General features: G+C 41.2%; 1 protein-coding gene across 1 annotated transcript in view; it reads right to left on the bottom strand.

Annotated features, from left to right (window-relative positions):
• The window catches only part of B3GLCT (beta 3-glucosyltransferase), a gene marked incomplete at both ends in the record, with an annotated part of 53,219 nt that extends 33,011 nt beyond the window's left edge, over window positions 1-20,208 (bottom strand). Inside the window, 4 exons of the mRNA XM_080613836.1 lie at window positions 451-560; window positions 6,876-6,915; window positions 9,583-9,638; window positions 20,121-20,208. Coding sequence (XP_080469962.1) covers window positions 451-560; window positions 6,876-6,915; window positions 9,583-9,638; window positions 20,121-20,208 — 294 coding nt within the window. The remainder of the gene's footprint in view (window positions 1-450; window positions 561-6,875; window positions 6,916-9,582; window positions 9,639-20,120) is intronic.
• Window positions 20,209-20,431: the final 223 nt, after the last annotated feature.

Here is a 20,431-nt window from a genome sequence, read left to right on the forward strand (position 1 = left end):
GGGTCTCACCACCCTTATAGGGAAGAATTTTTTCCTCATGTCTAACCCTAATCTTCCCTCTGACAGTTTAAAGCCATTTAAGTTTCAACATCTCTAACAAAATGAAGTACTCGGCTAAAATTATTCCATTACTTAAATTATTATGTTTTTAATTTCATAAAGAAAGCATCTTTCTTTTAAGCACACTAGAGTCATATCAGAAAACTGTATTCATCAAATGCCATCAAAACAAAAAAAGCTGTTATACAAAAAGGTAGACAGCTCAAATTAGAATTATTTATTGATAAATCAGCATACAATCAATAAATACCCACTGAAATAGTTTTCTTACAAGCACACAGAAGATAATTAACAAAAGGAATAAAAAAAGGCACAACAGAAAGCAGTATTTTTAGTAAAATGCAGTAAAAGCATGCATAACAAGGTGCAAACTGTATTATCTAAACATACCTTTCCAAGATCTGCAGCCTGTTTTAAAATATCTCTTTTTAGATCTTCTGCTCTCTTGGAATGAAAAGAATTACTTTGACTCTGGATGATAAATACAATTTCTTTTAATTCTGCAAACCAGAAAATAAGAAGATTTAAAGACAGAAGAGGTTATTTTTATCTTTTCTCCAAAGCTAGTGAGAACCGAGATATATAGGGGCGAATCTATTACATAGCAACTTTTCTTTAGTTATACAAACATTTAATGAAATAGTAAAAAGGCCTAACTGAACACAAAAATAAATCCAAAATGGTCCTTTTAACGATTAACATATAAAACGCATGACACGACTAGAAGATCTGCAGCAGATCTTGTGCCCACGGTTAATAGCCACATTCATGAAGTTGCTTTTCTTCCAAATCACCAGTACTCCTATTATCAGAGTTAAAAGCTGTTAATTGTAGACCAGCAAGGTCTACAATTGGTGGAGCAATCCCTCACCAGGCAAGGCATAAACACAAAACAGAAAAGATGCTTCCTCGATAAAGAGCTTAAAACCCTACCCAGAAGCAAATATCAGATGGAGAGACACACACATAAGAATGAGGGAATACTCTTATCTGATAGGACAGTACCAACATCTCACATGTGTTTACAGTGTTTAAAGGCACCACAGTTAAGAACTTTCAATGGGACAGGAGATGGTGAGAAATTTAAAAGAAAATAATGCAGTAGCTTTGCAAACATTTATGGATAGAGAAGGTGCTTCTTAAAAAATACAAGTAGGTGATGAAGCCAATCGCAAGATTTTCTTGATCATAATAGACCAAATAATCCTTCATCACTTTGAAAGCTAAGAAAAACAAGCAGATTATGACCCCATTCAGAAGCAGAACACAGCAGAGGACAACAGAGGATGAAAAGGTAAAAGGAAGAGGAGAGGACAGATGCCCTTTCAAAAATTCTTGACAAGTTTGACCTCTGCTGTACAACCCACCCAAGACCATAACTAAGCAGCAATCAAGGCACAAGATAAGAACTGCATGATATTGCAGTTTCTGTTTGTTTGGCCAGAAAAGGTTGAATTTTACAGATACTATGCAGAAAGCATGCAGACGAGAAAACTCAGAATATAACTGAAGAGGTCCAAGTCAATGACCAATTACTGCATAAGGAACACAAAAAGTTAGCAATGCTGTTGTCCACTGTTCAAGGAGATAAGTAGAGATCAGGAGGACTGAGAACTGCATTTAAGTCTGTCACTCAAGGTGACAGTCATATCAGGCATAAGGAATAGCAGATTCTCGTTAATTCATCAAGGAGACAGCACAGAAAAGGCTGCTCAGCTACTGCCTATAGATGACATCACTCCAAGACAAGTCAGTATCAAAAGGAAAGAAATTAAAGTCACATGGAATCTGTTCAGAATGCCAAAAAACATGGAGAAGGAATGAAGCGCATACCAAAAAAAATATATAGGTAACAAAAAAGATGTAGGAGTCAAACTTCAGAAGAGCAATACTTCAAGACCACCATCTTTAGCAATATATGAAATATGAAAGGAAAAATAAAGATACAAAACCTCTAGGAGAGCTTCCTAAGAACACCTTCTGGTATTTCATTGAAATCAAACTGTCAGTAAGATACAGGAGATACCAAATTGAAGACAGCCCATCATGAGAGCTCAGTAGAGAACTAGAGTCATGGCTGACTGAAAGCTGCCGCATTTTCCTACAAGCAATGTCTGTGAAGATAAACATCCCAAAGACAGAGGACCTTAGAGGAAGCACATGAAGCTTCTCATCAGGCAGCAGATTATTTCAACACTTTAAATCTGCAGTTTCAGTACTGTATAGATTGAAGTTTTACATCATGCAATATTTATTCTTAGAGTATATTCTTGCATCATAGATCAAGTCAACCTAAAAGATCCTAGCGTCACATCGAGATTTTGACCTCTATATTAAGAATGCAAACTTGGTAAGTGCAGTAGAATGACTGAAGAACAGCAGAACAAAGATGGAAAACAAATGTCCAAAGAAGGAAAAAGAGTAAAACTCTCAAGAAAAAAGTCTCAAGGAAAAGAAGTAAAACTGAGCACATGAAGTAAGATCACAAGAAAAACAGTGGCAACAGAGCTTTAGCCACAAGTATCCTTGCCAAGATTATGAGAATATTACCATGTCCAAAACCTGAGGATTGATTACATTTCTTTGTTCCTCTGAACAGTTACTTGCTAATTTAGACTGATGACAGCTCAAAGCTGCAGTTAAAATGTTCTTCTATTTTTCACTTGAAAGTCTTTTTCCCTTGCTTAGTCACCAAGACGAACTCTGAACATGTCAAATTGTGTGAGATTTCTGGCGATAAAAGTTGTGGAGATGGCATAAGCACTTACATAGCTATCAGCTTTGATTTCACATTTTTCCTACGCAGCATTCCTTCATGCTCTGACCCATCAAACAAACTGCTTAAAAACACCCATGCACAATATAAACTTCTGAATAGCAGGCTATTTGCTAGATTTCCTGTGTGAAAACTAAAATTAAGGCAAAAATTAATATTACACTTCATTGATGCGAGAGTCAAAGGGCTAAATCTAAACACAGAACACTGCAAATCTCCCCAGAGATAAAAAGCAAAAGCTACATTGCTCTATATAATTACTGGTTTAGGATCAGTACATTTAACAGAATGCAAGCATCTGAATTACACTCAGTTTCATTTATGGTACATTTAACAACAGCTGTGATATCCACAGTAGAATACTGTCTAGAAGTAACCTAACACTTCCTTTGGTGTTACTGCTTTAATCCAATGGAAATAGTTTCATCTGCTATAGGCACTTTAAAATAGTTCATAAAAAGAAATATTCACTGTATTAAGATGTCAACAGAAAATAGGCATAATTTTAAACACCTAAATTGTTTCTCAAGTTGAGAAGTAGTCAACCAAGTAAGACAAAGAATGGAGCCTTTTGGAGGATTAACATCTAAAAGAACTACTGATATGCAGATACTTTATTTCTCTTTATGTCTTCTTTTCTATTTTGCTTCCCTTCTTTTCTATTTTGCTTCCCTAAGACACTTATACGTCTGGAAAGTATCTTCAAAAATCTCAAATGGAAAAATACTGCAAGTTCACATTAAAAAAAAAAAAAAAATTAATTTGTTTAAAGCTAAATGGAATATTTGTAAAATGAAAACCCAGTGAGAAGGACAAAATGCCTCAATATTTATTGAGACAAAACCTAAACTGCAGAAGCACTGATGATTTAACTCACAAACCAGACTCTACTGCATAGGCCAGAAAACTCAGCTTCCAATGTGAGTTTAGAAGAATTAGGCCATTTGCATATTCTGTAGGACTTCCCCTCCTTTTATGCCAATCATAAAATCACCTGAAACTCTAGATCAGAATCTTTTAGCTCTTATACTTTGAGCAGATCATTACAGCCTAGTATACAGCTTCCAGAGTTAAAAGTAAAGCGAAGTCTTTTCACTCTAGGAATAATAATTCATGTTTATATAAAGTTAATGGGATCCTTCTGGATTAAAGGCAGTGTATGCATATATATAGACAGACATACAATCACATCTTTGTGTGCATGCTTATTTATCATGTATGCCATAAGCATTGTAATGACTGATTCCTGTTTATGGTCTGCCGCATGAGAACTGGAAGTCATCCTAAATTCAAACACTCCCTTATCAACACAGTTTGAATATTTCCAGTATTTCTATTTCCTGAATTTTAGTAAAATTAATAACATCAAAAAAATCCTTTATAATCAAATCCAAACACACTACAATATTAGTACACTTGTTTACTTCTTGAAATTTGAAATAATAGTATCCAGTTGTCTCTCCATCAACTGCACACCCATTCATACTTTTGTAATACATAAAGTATGTTGCTTACCACTTCAGAGCTCATGATGTGTCCTAACGCATACTTAAAAAAAGAGGTTCATCACCTACACATTTGTTCTGATAAAGAAGAAAAAAAACTTATTTAAACCATGCATGTTATTCTCACCTTTCCTCCCAAACTTCCCTCATGAATTCCTAGAGAGCCTAGATGAAATGTAGAACTAGGCCAGGCAGGACATTAAAAGGATGTAACTGCAAAATGTGCTTTTGATCCTTCCAGAATATTGCAGGTATCTGCAGATCAGAGGAAGTGTAACATCACCATACTCACAAGAATCAAAGAAAAAAAAAATCCTCAAGACTACTTCATTCTTCTTCTCTCATTTAACACACTCTGAAAACAAAGAACAGAAAACTCCCTAAACAAATACGCCCTTAACCCACAGCCAAAAGCTAGTAGATACTCCTGTGGTGAAGGAATGACTCAACCTCTCTTGGATCTCAGCAGCCCTCTGGAAGTGTCCCTCTCTTTCCACAGACTGCAGATAAATCTAGAGAACTTGCACTCCCAAGCTTAGTATTTCATTGAGTTTCCAAACAAAACAAAATCATTGCACACTACCCTGAAACTTGCCTCACTTCAAGGGAAGATTTGCTTTTATTATTCAAATATTCTAAAACCTGAAAATATTGCTCATCAGTAATGTAGCCTACCATCTGGGGACAGATGTGATGCTGCTTGTGGAAACATTAAGCAAGGTAACTTTCCACAAAGATGACAAGCCAGTGGCATAAGCAGGGGGGTTAGAACTATATGATCTATAACATCCCTTCCAATCCAAACCATTCTATAATTCTAAGTCTCATCTACCTGGACTTGTGTAAAAAATCTGGACACTGTCCCACATGACATTCTTGTCTTGAGAAGGCTCCAGGGAGACCTTAAGAGCACCTTCCAGTACCTAAAGAGGGCCTATGAGAATTATGGAGAGGGACTTTTTACAGGGGCTTGTAGTAATAGGACGGGGGGGGGACGGTTTTAAAATGAAAGAAGATAGATTTAGAGTGGATATTAGGAAGAAGTTCTTCACTGTGAGGGTGGTGAAGGAATGGAACAGGTTGCCCAGAGAAGCTGTGAATGCTCCATCCCTAGCAGTGTTCAGGACCAAGCTCGATGGGGCTTTGAGCAACCTGGTCTAGTGGAAGGCGTCCCTGCCCATGGCAGGGGGGTCGGAACTAGATGATCTTCAAGGTCCCTTCCAATACAAACCATTCTGATTCCACGATTCTAGATTGTAACATTCCTAACTATAACCTTCTTAAGTAATGAGATCATACTGAAACTGATGAAAACCCTGTCCTGTCAAAAGCCAAAAAAAGGAGTCTGTCAATGCCTCCCTGGGTGTTTTACAAACTGAGACACAGCAGGTCTGCTGGGAGCAATAAGAGCAGCAACTAACACCTGTCTATAAGATTGCACAGAAAGAAATGAAAGAACACAAAGAAGAAATGGTCTATGACACCAGGAAAGGTTGGGTTAACAGGGAAACAGAGCAATAAAGCTTCCAGTGACAGGTCCTGAGCTTTCAGTGGCAAAATGGGACATAAATGAGACAAGGCACTTTGTTATTTTCCACAAAAGTGGTTATCTGTGTCAGAGCCATAGCTTGAAACCAAGTTCAAAAGAGCCAGCAAACAAAAACTAGATCTTCTCAGCACCATTCACACTTCTGTTAGCAATTCCACTAAAAGCATGCCAAATCTCTGTGTTCAGCTTTGCTGTCAGAATGAACACGCAACTACTCAGAAACTGCTACAACAGAGACATGGTTAAGGCGCCTCTTTAAGAACAAGCAGAATCAAGTGCTCAGGTTTTAGAAGAATGAGAAGTACCATCAAGAGTCCAAGTTGCTTTAAGAACTGAGCTGCTGTAGTAAAGCAGAGGCAGACCTAGGCTACAGTGCAGAGACTGCAAGTCCTTATCTCAAGTCTGTATATTTTTTGCTGGAAGGACATCAGACTTTTTTTCAGAAAAGGCAGAAGCTTGACGAATTTTTTTCTCATAATTTATCTCATGTCCAGTAAAAAATTATTAAATATATATAAAATATTTAAATACTTTCTTTTAGATATTACAAAGTTATTACAAGTTGTTACAAGTAATTTATAGTAACACTACTTATTACAAGTACCACGAGAGCCTAGCAGAATGGTAAAATTCAGTTTCATATTAATTTTTGCTCAAGAACAGCTACTAAGTATCATGAAATTTGATTTTAACATATTATGGACCACAAAAAGCAATGCATCAGCTTCAAAGTGCAAGCACACATTTTCAGAAAATTGGTTAACTATAATAATTGCAAGCACAAAGATCAAGAAACTTCTGTTTGATGAGACTACATGAGCAAAGAAAAAAAAAGATGAAATACTTGGGAATCAGCAACTAACTAACAATGCTGTTGAGCATTTAGGCACTGTTCACACAGTCACTTTTCAAAGCATAACCATACTTTATTTACACTAAAAAGGCAGCCACAACTGAAAACAAACACAGACTGTACAGTACTTACCTCTGCTTATTTTACTAATTGTTCCACTTTTTTTAGACTTCTAGATGAAAGGAGAGAAAGCAAAATAAGGATACAGACAAAAACTCAAATATTTCTATAAACACAGGGAGTCAAAGCATTTGTCAGATTGTAAATGCACACACAGAAGTTTTAACTCAAGAACTAATAAAAACTAACGTAAAAAGCTTTTCATCAAGAACTGGAACAGATATTCTACATGTTTATATACTATTACTTAGACAATACAGTAAGAGAATAATAGGAAAAAAAAGAGAATGCCATGACTTTATATATATATAAATATATATATATATTTATATACATGTATCTCCTGAGCACAAATATTGGAATATGGAGCTTTATAATACAGTGTGTAAAAAATCCTCAACACACTCTTACTCATTTGATCCACTATCAAGCATCTATTGAAACACAATTCCTAAAGGAAGACTCAAGAGCAATTCACATCAAGACAAATAAGTATGAAAAGGCTGTTGCACATAACATGATTTCACTGGGATTTACTCAGGTATCACCTACATACATTTGTGATGGCATTTTAGCAGACTGTTGAGGAACAGACAACAATGACACTGCATCTGCATCGTTAACCAGGAAACCAAGACACACATACAAAAATATCCTAGGAGCATACTCAATTGCTTCTACATAACAGAGGCTGGGTAGAAAGGTGTTGTTTAAGACTGGTAGAGAGATAGAACTGGAGAAATAGCTATATGCTTCCTACAAAAATCACAGGAAGGAAAACAGAGCCTTCATTTCTTGCCCAATTTCTCCCTGGTAACAGCACCTCAGTGCTTTGGTTTCTTCACGTGTAAAAATCAAGATCATCTTTACTAATTGCATAGGTTGTTGTGGTATTTATCTTGGTTCAAGTGTTTTAAGACCTTCAGATAGAAACGCCATACAAGGCACTCCTCAGTAATAGGCTCTTTTGCAGTTTTCCTAGCCTTGTGATTTAATTCCTATTTATAAACACATTTTTCCTCCCCCCCTTTTTAAAATATCATATCCATCTAATCCTTTTAGTCCTACTTGCATCAGATGATCTCTTCCTCTATTCAGAACTGACTTTTACACTGAAATGCCTAAGCTCTGACTTCCTTGGTACCCATCTGCAAAACCTTTTCAAGAGTGACTGCATTGCATCCATGTTTATGACTCTTTTTTTCTGATGAGGTCAATAAAGTTGAAAAAAATCTTATAATCCTAAATTATTTTGATGACTATACACAGTACTGCCATCTTACAGCATAATACACACACATTTTAAAGTTAATCTGCATCATAAACAACAGGGGAAGATTAATTTTCTATGCAAACAAAACAGTATGTGTTCTGTGGTACACAGTGTAATGAACAGGCTGTATTTTACAGTTACCTTTACTAAAACAAAACCATCGTTGCCCATTATCACTTCCCTGTTAAAATTAAGGAAAAAAAAAAAAAAAGTATTTTGGCCTGAAGGGTTCATCTGAGGGAAGGTTTTGAAACACCCAAACAGGAGGAAAGCCTTCATAAATTACATCCTACATAGGAATAATAACATTATAAACAGCTAGATTAAAACCGCAATTGAATTTGACAAGCAGTAACTTACAAGTAATGAAAACAGAATGACATTACATAGTCTCCTAGACACTGCAGCAAACCAGCAGTTTGCAATAAGGGATTTTTTTCATTTATGAAAATTACTGTAGATATAGCAATAATCAACACCAAGAATTGTTTAGAAATACGTATCTCAGACCATGCTTCTATTGCATTTGATGTGAGATCACTAGATCTGAATGGCATTTATAGATTCTAACTCTTGATTCATTCCAGACTTTAATTTTCCTCCCTTAAGCCTCTTTTATACACACATAGGTTTCTGTTACACATATATATATATAAAAAAAAAAAAAAAGAAGGTAGCTAGAAGTTTGTTGAAGGAAACAGATGCATACACACCTAACACCTATTACGTTATTTAACGCTGAGGCTAGTTCTGACTATTACTTCTAACCTGTTGGTTCGAAATTTCATACGCAAGCTTTACTTGAGCCATGGCTTGGGCAGCAAAATGCAATAATGCTGATTTAGCAGGGAGGCAGCCATTTCCCTCTCAGTGTACTAGATATTTAAGAAAACCAAGAAGAAAGCAAACCCCATGTCTGAACTAATGAAAACTACCCAAAACCTGTTCTCAACAGCAATAACGCTATCGACTTGTAGAAGCAGTGCAAAGTTGCCATGGGTTTTTTTACTATAAGTTTCCAATGCACTCTGCAGTTGACCCTGGAAAAAAGAAAATAAATTGTTTTCTAAATTATAATTTTGTTCCACAACAAAACCCTCCAAACCTATTTCTCTTCACACAAATATCAGCATAAGTCAGCAAATCCAGCATAAGATAGAAACCAAAACTGCCAAGAGTAAGTTTATTCTAGTAATGCTAAGAATCCATGGGACAAATTAAGATCCTAGTAATACTAGAAGAGTAGTGCTACATGCAATTTGTGTCCCATTAAAGGTATCTCATATGGTACACAGAACAGAAAGACATTATGTGACATTTAGTACCACTGAAGTCAATGATCAAAATAATCAATGTCACAGATGTTGAGCCTTCTGCTCTGGTATCTCCTAGATGATTTTATAATGTCTATAAAATGTTCCTGCTCCGGCAATTAACATTTATTACCTGCAGCACTGGTATTTCAGTCTCATCTTCTGCACCTTCAGGAATTACAGCAAAAGCTGAAAGAAAAAGCAGACTTTTTTCATTTTATAGGAGCTCATTTTCACACCTGACAAAGTTCTGCAGGAAAAGAAAAAAAAAATTAGGAATATTTTCACATTCTATGTTACTATGTTTGTCATAATCCTTATGTACATAAGGCAGTCCGTTCTTACAGAATTTATATATTTGCTGCCTGACAATTCTATTCCTATACATTCCTCTTTGATGTGAAGCCAATTTATCTTGGCTTCAAGACAAATAAATCCCATTAAAACAAAACAATAAAATCTGTTCAGTCCAGTAGTTCACTTGACAACAACATAAAGGGACACCTACACTTGACTCTATCTTGAGGTTTACGTTTGGAGTACCAAAGCTACATTTGGAACCACAGAAACTAACATCACCTGACAGAAATTTCTATCAAGCTTTAAGATAGCTGTCACATGCTTGGAATGCCATCTTTGAACAACAGTCAACCTTGTTAATGTATAAGAAAATAAACATTTAGAAAAAGAACAGAGACCCCAAAGAGCTAATTTGCACAGACCGAGCATTATCTTAAACCTTTTATACTGACACCATCTTATACATACACTTCTGGTTCATATTAGAAAAATCATCACAAAAAAGGGTTCTGGGTTGTGAGTTTTTTTTCTTGTTGATGTAGTCATCTAATCGGTTTGACTCACCTTGCTCATTTGTAAAAGTAGTTACATTTAACATAGGAAAGTTTTGCTAAGGGTCTTCATATGGAGTTGTCCTGGGTTCAGCAGTAGCAGTCATTTTTCTCCTTCTTAGTAGCTGTTGCAGCACTGTGTTTTTGACTTTCAGCCTGGGAACGGAGCTGATAACACCGATGTTTAGACTGACCAAGGACTTTGTGAGTCTCATGCTCTGCCAGGGAGGAGGAGAAGCCGGGAGGAGGCAGGGACAGGACACCTGACCCAAACTAGCCAAAGAGGTATTCCATACCACAGCACGTCATGGCCAGGATATAGAACTGAGAGTTCCGGGAAGGGCTGGATCATGGCAGGGTGGGGGTGAGGTACCGGTCGGTGAGCGGTTGTATTCTCTTGCGTGTTATTTCCTTTATCATTATTACTATTGGTGGTAGCAGTAGTGATTTGTGTTATACCTTAGTTATTAAACTGTTCTTATCTCAACCAGTGGGAGTTGCATTCTTTTGATTCTCCTCCCCGTCCCTCCAGGAGCGGAGGGAAGAAAGGTGGGGGGGGAAGTGGACTTCGTGGTTCTGATTTACGGCCTGGGCTTAAACCACGACAGTTCTTTTTTGGCGCCCAACGTGGGGCTCGAAGGGTTGAGATAACGACAGATCTGACCGAGGCACAATGCTGATTTATTGGCTCTCAAAGTTGTTTCTCTTGATGCCACAGTTTCAGTATGCTGTAGCTTACTTAGAGCCGGTATTTGCTGTGTTAGTGTTTATCAAGTGTGGGCCTTGTGCTAAGGTTCTTGTTTCATTGTATTTTACGGTAATGGCTTGTAATGCGGGCGGGCTCCGGCAGCAGGGCGGGATGGACGTGGCCGCGGACTTGTACCTGCCCGTCCCGCTGCTCTTCACCGTCCTGGCCCTCGTCCTCGCGTCCGTCTTTGTGAGGCTGCGGGGAGCTGAGGGGGAGCGGCCCCGGGAGCCTGCGGCGGCCGAAGCGGCCCGGGAGAGCGGCCCCGGGGACCAAGCGGTGGCGGGAGCGGGGCCGGAGGCCGGGAAGGAGGCGGCTGCCGAGCAGCGGGAGGAGGCGGCGGAGGAGCCGAGCCCCACAGCCGAGCCCAGCCCCGCGGCGGCCGAGAGCATTCCCCAGCAGCCGTCCGCCGAGCCCCGTGAGCCTGAGCCGCAGGAGGATGCAGGAGACCCCGCAGCATTTCCCAGCAAGGCAGAGGAGGAAGATCTGGACTCAGAAAAAGCGAAGCTGGTGGTGAGAGCGCCGGCAAGCACAGCAGCTACACCAGCCCCAGTGACAAGCACAGCAGCACCATTTGAGAGTTTTGAAGGTTTTGAATGGCCTTTGGGTACCCTTGGGACCTGCCTGCTGATTGTGATGGGGATCATCATGTTGGCGCACACACAGAGTGTGTTCTACCCACGACCATTTTGTCTGATCCCGAGAGTTAAGCAGAGTCAGGTTTGGGTCTTGTCTGGGTTTAGACAATACAGAGGGACTGAGAGGTTTTCCCCAAGGCTGGACAGCCATGAGTGTCACGGTGTGTGGGACAGTATGGGCGAGTATCTAATCCACTGGGCCCCTCCAGTGCTTTGGAAGCGTCGGAGATGGAAGGCAGCTGTGTGGAGTCCCCAATGACAAGTTGCAGAGACTGCTGCAGGGGAGGGTGAATTATTTTAAGCCTGATGGGCCCATCCATCAGGGCGGAGATGCAACATAGAGATGGACTCATGATCGAGGGGTGGACTTTGCAATGGGCCTCTCCTGCTCTGAAAGACTGTTACAAGAGATGGAGCCCACCATCATGGACCGAATGGACTCAGCAGCTTTATAGGGATTGGTCTGTGCACTAAGATAAGAGTGCACTGAGATGAGAGTGAGGGTATATGGAAAATGTGGGATCTGAGCATGACGTGAATGGTATGAAATAAGGGGTGGATACTGTCCTGGGTTCAGCAGTAGCAGTCATTTTTCTCCTTCTTAGTAGCTGTTGCAGCACTGTGTTTTTGACTTTCGGCCTGGGAACGGAGCTGATAACACCGATGTTTAGACTGACCAAGGACTTTGTGAGTCTCATGCTCTGCCAGGGAGGAGGAGAAGCCGGGAGGAAGCGGGGACAGGACACCTGACCCAAACTAGCCAAAGAGGTATTCCATACCACAGCACGTCATGGCCAGGATATAGAACTGAGAGTTCCGGGAAGGGCTGGATCATGGCAGGGTGGGGGTGAGGTACCGGTTGGTGAGCGGTTGTATTCTCTTGCTTGTTATTTCCTTTATCATTATTACTATTAGTGGTAGCAGTAGTGATTTGTGTTATACCTTAGTTATTAAACTGTTCTTATCTCAACCCGTGGGAGCTGCATTCTTTTGATTCTCCTCCCCGTCCCTCCAGGAGCGGAGGGAAGAAAGGTGGGGGGGGAAGTGGACTTCGTGGTTCTGATTTACGGCCTGGGCTTAAACCATGACAGGAGTCTTTTTCTTAAAGGTACTTAAGAGATGCAAACGCAAGTAAGTTGCTATAATTTGGAAGTAACTCAAGACACTAGTCATCATGGTCAAGTTGATGGGTTTCTTAAAAACTGGGGCAGAAAAAGAGCAACAGATTCAGTGAAGTGTCTCACTGCAAGTCTGAAAGCAATTTCAAGCAATAATAATTTAAAGTGAATTACTAGCAACTGTCAATTCCTTTGAGATGCTGGAAATCTGGAATGCAGAAAAGCAAGAAGACAAGATTGTCCAAAGGCTGTGGCACTCCATCTCTAATTAGCTATATCCCTATGCTCTTTCAACTGGAGACCTAATTTCATCAAGCGTCTAGGAGTAAATTCACAATTTCACAATTACATTTCAGGTCTGGACTAATTTGAATCTCAAATCACACCACTAGATCCAGACATCCTAAAATTCTAAACCAGTAGACTCATGTTGACCATAGATACATTTCAGTAAGGCATTTAGCCAGGAGGAAGAAAACAGTACAAGTAGGAGTGTTCCCCCAAATGTTATCCTCAAGTAAATGTTTTGAACTTCTAGTTCAAAAGTGCACAGAGAATACCTCAATATGCCTATCATAACCCTTGCTGACAGCATGTTCTGATCACTTTCCTCCTTCTTTCCCAATGTAACAGTACTTACAGCTCCAAATAAGGAATATCTTTCCCTACACAAACCAGACCCACATCATCTACTTTACAAGATCCTAATTACAAGATCAACACAAAACACCCCGAAATGTGGTAATTACATAGTATCAACCTGAAGAAGCATCACCTAGTAAATTCAGCTTAGTTACAAAACTGAACACAAGCAGAATTTTCAGGACTTTCAGCTGTGGAACAGCATGAGAGACCTGAAACAACTGTGACTGACAAGAGATTATAGAACGGTTATACTTGGAAAGGACCTTAAAAATCATCTAGTTCTAATCCCCCTGCCATGGGCAGGGACACCTCCCATTAGACCAGGATTGCTCAAAGATGCTGCTTCTTTCACTGCAACATTTAAAACCCTGTGCCACACTGCTTCTAAGATTTATAAAATATTAATGCACATGATCCTTCAAACAAATCAAACAACACACGGATAATCTGGGGAAAAAAAAAAAAAAAAAAAAAAGACCTATTGCATACTATGTCTTTGAGAGCACAGCTAATTCCTCTTCAGGGGATTATTTTGACAACCTACTTTATCTTCATATTACAGAACCACAGAATTGTTGAGGTTGAAAAAGATTCCTGAAGCTAAACTAGTTCAACCCCCCATGAGAGCAGGATGCTCAGGACCTTGTCTAGTCAGGTTTTGAGTATTTCCTAGGACAGACATTCCATAAACTCTCCAAGCACTCTCTTCCAGTGTTGAATCACTCTTAAGAGTAAAAAGAAAAAAAAAAAAAAAAAAGAAGAAAAAACCCAGTTCAGACGGAGTTTCCTGTATTTCAGTTTGTGCCAGCTACCTCATGTGCTGTTAGGCCCCACAGGGTCTGGCTCTGTCTTCTTTACTGCCTCCATCAGGTATTTACACATGCTGGTAAAATCCTCCCTGCACCTTCTTTTCTCCAGGTTGAACATTCCCAGTTCCTTCAGCCTCAACTCATACGTCAGGTGCTCCCATTATCTTCATGTTTCTTTGCTGGGCTCACTCCAGTGTATCCATGTGTCTTTTGTACTGGGGAATCCAGACCTGGACAGAGCATCCCAGATGTGCCTCACCAGAGCTGAGCAGATAGGAAGGACCCACGTACCTCGACCTGCTGGAAACTCTTCCTAATGCAGCCCAGGAGGCTGCTGGCCATCTCTGCCACAGTGGCACACTGCTGGTTCACAGTTTGTTGCCAGCCAGGACTCTCAGGTCCTGCAAAGCTGCTTTCCAAACAGTGTGCCCTCAGTGTGCGCTGGTGCATGGGGTGACTTCCTTGCTAGGGGCAGGACTTGTCATTTCCTTATGTTGAACTTGGTTGTCCAAGTTTTCTGTTTTCCTGTTTCTCCAGCCCATTAAGGTCCCTCTGAATGGCAGCTGGTGTATCAACCCCTCCTACCCATTCTAATTCTTCTGCAAACTTGCTGAGGGTTCACCTTGTCCTGCTGTCAAGGCCATTAATGAAGAGATTAAACACTACTGCAGCCATAATCAACCCCTAGAGCGCACCATGCCACTGATCAGAGCCCATGAGCCCAGCAAGTCAGTTTCCTATTCACCTCACTATCCACATATCTAGCCCACACTTCATCAGTCTGTGTATGACATTACACAATACAGTATTGAACTTTGCGCTAAAGTTGAGATAAGCAATATTCTCTGCTTTCCCCACTTTCATGAAAGCACTCCTCTCATCACTGAAGTTTTTTGGGTTGGTCAGGCCTTTATAAAAACACCCTGACATCCCCAGTCACCTTCTTGTCCTTTCACATATTTGTCTTGTCCTTCCTTGGTTGGTAATAGTATCCAGGACTATTTGCTCTGTCACCTTCCCAGGGACTGAGATGACACTGGCCAACCTATAGTTTTCCCAGATTCGTTTCCTTGCCCTCCTTGAAGACAAGAGCGACATTTGCTCTCTTTTATCCTTCATGAATCTTCCTCAGTCACCATGACGTTTTAAAGATTACCAAGAGTGGCCTGCATTGACACTGTCAAGCTCTTGTGGGTGCCTCCTGTCAGGTCCTGTGGACTTCTGCATGTCCAGTTTGTTTTAATGTCCCCTGAAATGGTCCTCCTCCGGTGAGAGTAAATCTTCCTTGCTCCAGACTTTCCCATGTGTTTCAGGGGCCTGGGACTGTCAAAGGTGAGTCTTACCAGTACAGACCAAGGCAAAGAAGGTTTTGAGTTCCTCACACTTTTCCATGTGCTTCTTTTAACTAAGTCTCTCCCCCCATTCAGAAACATTTTTCCCTAGTCTCCCCTTTTGCTGCTGATACATCTGTAGAAGCCCTTTTTCTTGCTTTTCACAAGTCAAATACCTTGCCAGATTCAACTCCACGTGGGTTCTGGCTTTCCTAACAGCATACCTGCGCTCTCAAGACAGTGTCTCCGTATTACTCCTGGAATGACCTGACCCTGTTTCCATCTCTTGCATGCTTCCTTTTCATGTCTGGGTTTTGAGCTCCTTGTCCATGTCCATAGGCCTCCTGCCATCTTTGCTTGCCTTCCTGCACATGGGGATGGACCATTCTCGAGCTTGCAGGAGATGAACCTGGAAAAATCAACCAGCTCTCCTGGACTACCTTCCACATCAATCTTTCTATATTGTTGAGGACAGTGCTAGACTGGACATGCCTGGCTAAAAATTACTTCTGTTGCAGCTGCCATGACATACAGTGCAACTTCGACACTCACACATATCATTTATTAAACAAACCAGTATCTCTGATGAACGCTGAAGTGTCTCTCTATACCACTACTCTTACTCCTAGTGATTTCGGACATACAGCCTCTCCTTCTTTTCCAACAAATAAACACATTAAAGCAACTTGTTATCTTTTACACTAAATATTCCAGGAAGACTTTTTCCACTTTGTACATTTTAATAAGACAAGAACTGTTCAGACTATTTTTAAACGACTGAAGAACCATTCACTAAACAGATTAGCAGACCCCTGAAGAGACCAGAAGAAAAGCCTCCAGTCTTCACACAGCAGCAACCAAGCTTTTCACTAAGGCAGTCTGTATGAATTTATTTCAGCAACAAATATGCTGTGGCCCCTCTAGTACCTTATTAGCAAATCTGCTCTGCACACATAATTTGATATGAGTAAAGCAGTCTTAAGAAGTAAACTGGGATGCACTTGCGGAGTAAAATTCAAGTCTTACTAACATATGGTCAGGACTGTTCTGTCTGAGCAACATGATATCTCAGCCTGGAAATAAGTACCCTCTTCTAAGGATTTACTGGGAAAAGGGTGGCATCAGAGCAATGTGGTAAATGTGGCTGGCATACAACTGATCAACAAAGGAGCTACAGGGTAGGTATGAAATGTAGTACCTGAGCACAACTGAACATTTCTAAGATTAATTCATCCACCCACAATTCACACCCAGGAGGAGAACCCAAATAGAAAAATTCTAACTACACACGCAGCTAGTGACCAGATTAGTTGTACAACACAGGTAGAAAAGTAAACTCTCTGTGGCAAGGATATCTTTCTGTTGTCTGTAAAATGCACATGCACAAACAAGCATGATCTATGTCTGGGAGCTATTAGATGCTCCTATAACAAAAGAGTAACTTTCCATTTCCAAACATCATTATTAATTCAGACAACTGCAACAGATTTCTTTCAGTACAGAACTCCCCAAGACACACATCAGTCTCCGGAGCTAGAGGTACCTTTGCTAAATCCAGAATTTCCTCCAGTCCCTTTTGAGTTTTTTGATGCAGTGCAAGCATAGCTCAGAGGGACCACTGACTTACCACAGAGCACAGGGAAAATAAGCATTGAGAGAAGAAACTGGTTAGCTGGTAGAAGTTCAAACTGCTAGGCATCACAGTAACCAAAAAGGCTAGAATGATTAACTGCACCATTTCCTGCAAACAAAGCTTTCTAAAGCAGAAAAAAAACCAGCAAGGCACTGTCTTAAATGCACCTCTTAATTTTGTTTTTGTTATGTCATTATTTGATGCGTTGCATACTTTGAAGTTTGCTAACACACACAGCTATTCACATCATCTGGCACAAGCAGAAAAGCTCAACGTGTCAACTGCCAGCCCTCCCCTCCTTTTGCTAAATGCTAAAAAACTGCGGATAAGTAGGAAAAATGAAAGAAATTTTAGAAATAAAGCTCTTTATTTTCATCAATCTTATCTTTATTTCTTTTGAAAGCAGAACTAAAATCCACTGAAAAAGCTAGACAACATTTTGGATTTTCCATTCAAAACCCTGAAATTTAATCAGAGAATGTAATGTAAGGAGCTTCAATTCCTATTTATTTTTCTCGAGTAAACAGACTTGCTTATAACATGAGAATGCAAAAATCATTTATTATCGTTGTTTAGCAGCAGAACTGCAGGCATATGTGCCAACAAACTATTAGGAAAATGGATGTAAATACTGGAGTATTTAAATACAGTATACTGTATTTTAATATATATTATATATTTATTATATATAATTATAAATTATATATTTATTTTTAATATATATTGTATGTAGATATATAGTGATATAATACCGCATTATAAATGTAGATGCAATCCTTTCTTCAGTACTACCCTTCCCAGTGCAAACAAATTCCAAAGGTCTACATTCTTTGAGTGCAAAGGATGTTAAAAACTGAGGAGTTCATTTTTCCTTTCACAGACAAAATCCATTTGAAGCAGAAAGGCAACACTTCTGTTATCTTCCTTTTTCACAATCTGATTTGGGGCTGACTGACCCCAGAGTCATTCCAAACACCTCACAGGGCTGTGGGTCAGTTTAAATGAGCCACAAAAAAGTGACGATTCTATGACCTATGTATGGCAAACCCCTGATTAATAATAACTACTTCAAATACTAACAGCCATTGATTGTGTTGTACAGACAAAACATTTAAACTATAATCTCTTTAAGTTTTTAATTACAATTTAAAGAAAGAGGGAAGGAGGAAGTGGAGGGGGTAATGCAAGTAAATTTCCAGCATCTGAAGCTTGTCATAAAAGCAACTCATTTTATTTCTCTACACTAATGGCACACATGGGAAGAAGGCAGCTGAAATCACCACTGCAAACCACTGAAATGTCTAAATGAGTGCTGTGTACACCACTATCTTTATAATAAAGGCAAGCAAAGAAAAGCAGTAAAAGCATCACCATTATCCCCTATGATTGCCTAGAATTTAGACCAAACAAAATCATTTGAATATGTTCTCCCATTCTGCAAGCTGCCACCTGCAAGCCAGAATTATGAAATGACTTAGCTGCCATCAGACACGCTATTTTGTTCTGCAAAATGTAATTCATATTATTTCTGTTTTCCAAGAGCAAGGCTGATTGGTCGTCTCAAAAGCATGGGGTGTTTAGGGAAGAAAAGACTTAAATTTAAAAAGATACTTTTAAAACTGCAAGCAAATCATGATACTGCAATAAACGTCCCGTGAACAAATTGTATACCAGCATTAATTGAGACCTACTAAACAAGAGGTAATTGCACAAGCAAGAGCTTACCATTGCTTCCTTCTACCTGCGGGTGGGTATGTATGTATGTACAATAAATACACATACACACAGGGAAAATTGAAGCTGCTATTCTCTGACTGTGATGACAATCTGGTCAAGGTTACCAGGGCTACAATACCTTGCTGAAGCACTGGAGCAAAACTACTCATCCTGGAAAGAATGAAACACAGCTTTAGGACAGCAGTGGAGTATTAGATCTCCTCCAAAGCCCAAGCTGCATAGGTGAAAGAAAAAGGGGTTTACATGAGAAAAATCAAAATATCACTGTTTTACTTTGCTGGAATCAGGATTTACTTGTACCAATTTTCCCTTGCAGGATTTTAATCCACAAGCCACAGGAGAGGAAGAGAAACAAATCCAGAAGCTCAGAACAAACTGACCATCCTCTGCTGACAGAGATGGAAGCATTCAGGAACAGAACTATATGGGAAACAGAACAGATGTAAATATCTGTTCCTGTCTCTTAACACTCACGGCAACAGCTCCTGACTCCAAGAGCCTGTAGCGATCCAACTGCCGACACACTACTAACCCCTCTCATCTTCTCCCAGTCGGCTAGACACGTTAAGAACATCTCTAGAACACAGTAATACGGTGTTTTTTTCTCTACGCTGACATTTTACCCAGGCCACATTGCCTTTCCACCTCCCCTCAGCAACTCCGCTCAGCGAGGCGCTGATCCCAACCCCAGCACGAGTGGGTTCCAGCTGGCTGTTCAGCGGAGATCCCCCTGACCTCAAGGGGCTGTCCCCCGAGGGCCGGGCTCCACGCGAGGGCTGTCCGCTGCCCCGCACCGCCCGGGACAGAAGGGCCGCCCTGCTCCCCGCGCGCCGTGCGGAAGGGGGCCCGGAGGACGGGCAGCGGTCCGGCGCTGACAGCACCGGCTCCGTGAGCGGGGACCGATGAGGGGAGCCCGCGCCGCCCGCTCAACGCTGCAGCCCGGCTCTCCAACAAACTTTGGCGATGGGGCTCCGCCGCCTGCCCGCCCGCTTCCCCCACGGGGTGGGACGGACGAGCGAGGAAGCAGCTGCTCCAGGACACCCCCAGCTCTCCAGCTCCGTCCCGTGCCCTCCTCCCCTCAACACCTCAGCTGAGCGGCTGAGTACCCCGGCTCTCCTCCCTTCACCTCGCCATGGCGGCCCGGTCCGGCCCCCGGCCACTCACCCTGGGTGCGGAGCAGCGGGAGAAGGAAGAAGAGGTGAGCGCACGCAGCGAGAAGGAGCCAGAGCCTGAAGCCGGGCTCCCGAGACATGTCGCCACGGGCCGCCGAGGCGCACGGCCGGGTCCGGAGGAGCGGGGCTCGGTGCGCTCGCCGGCCCGCCTCTGCCGCAAAAGCTGGGCGAGCGGCCTCCGGCTGCTGGCGGTGCCGCCCCCCCGCCAGGGCCCGGCACGACCGGCCGCCACCGCCGGGGGGAGGGACGGGGCGGAGCGGAGCCGTGGCGCCCTCTGGCGGGCACCAGCGGCACAGGCTCTCC

The sequence above is a fragment of the Psittacula echo genome (assembly GCF_963264785.1).
Source record: "Psittacula echo genome assembly, chromosome: 3".
NCBI classification, from domain to species: domain Eukaryota; kingdom Metazoa; phylum Chordata; class Aves; order Psittaciformes; family Psittacidae; genus Psittacula; species Psittacula echo.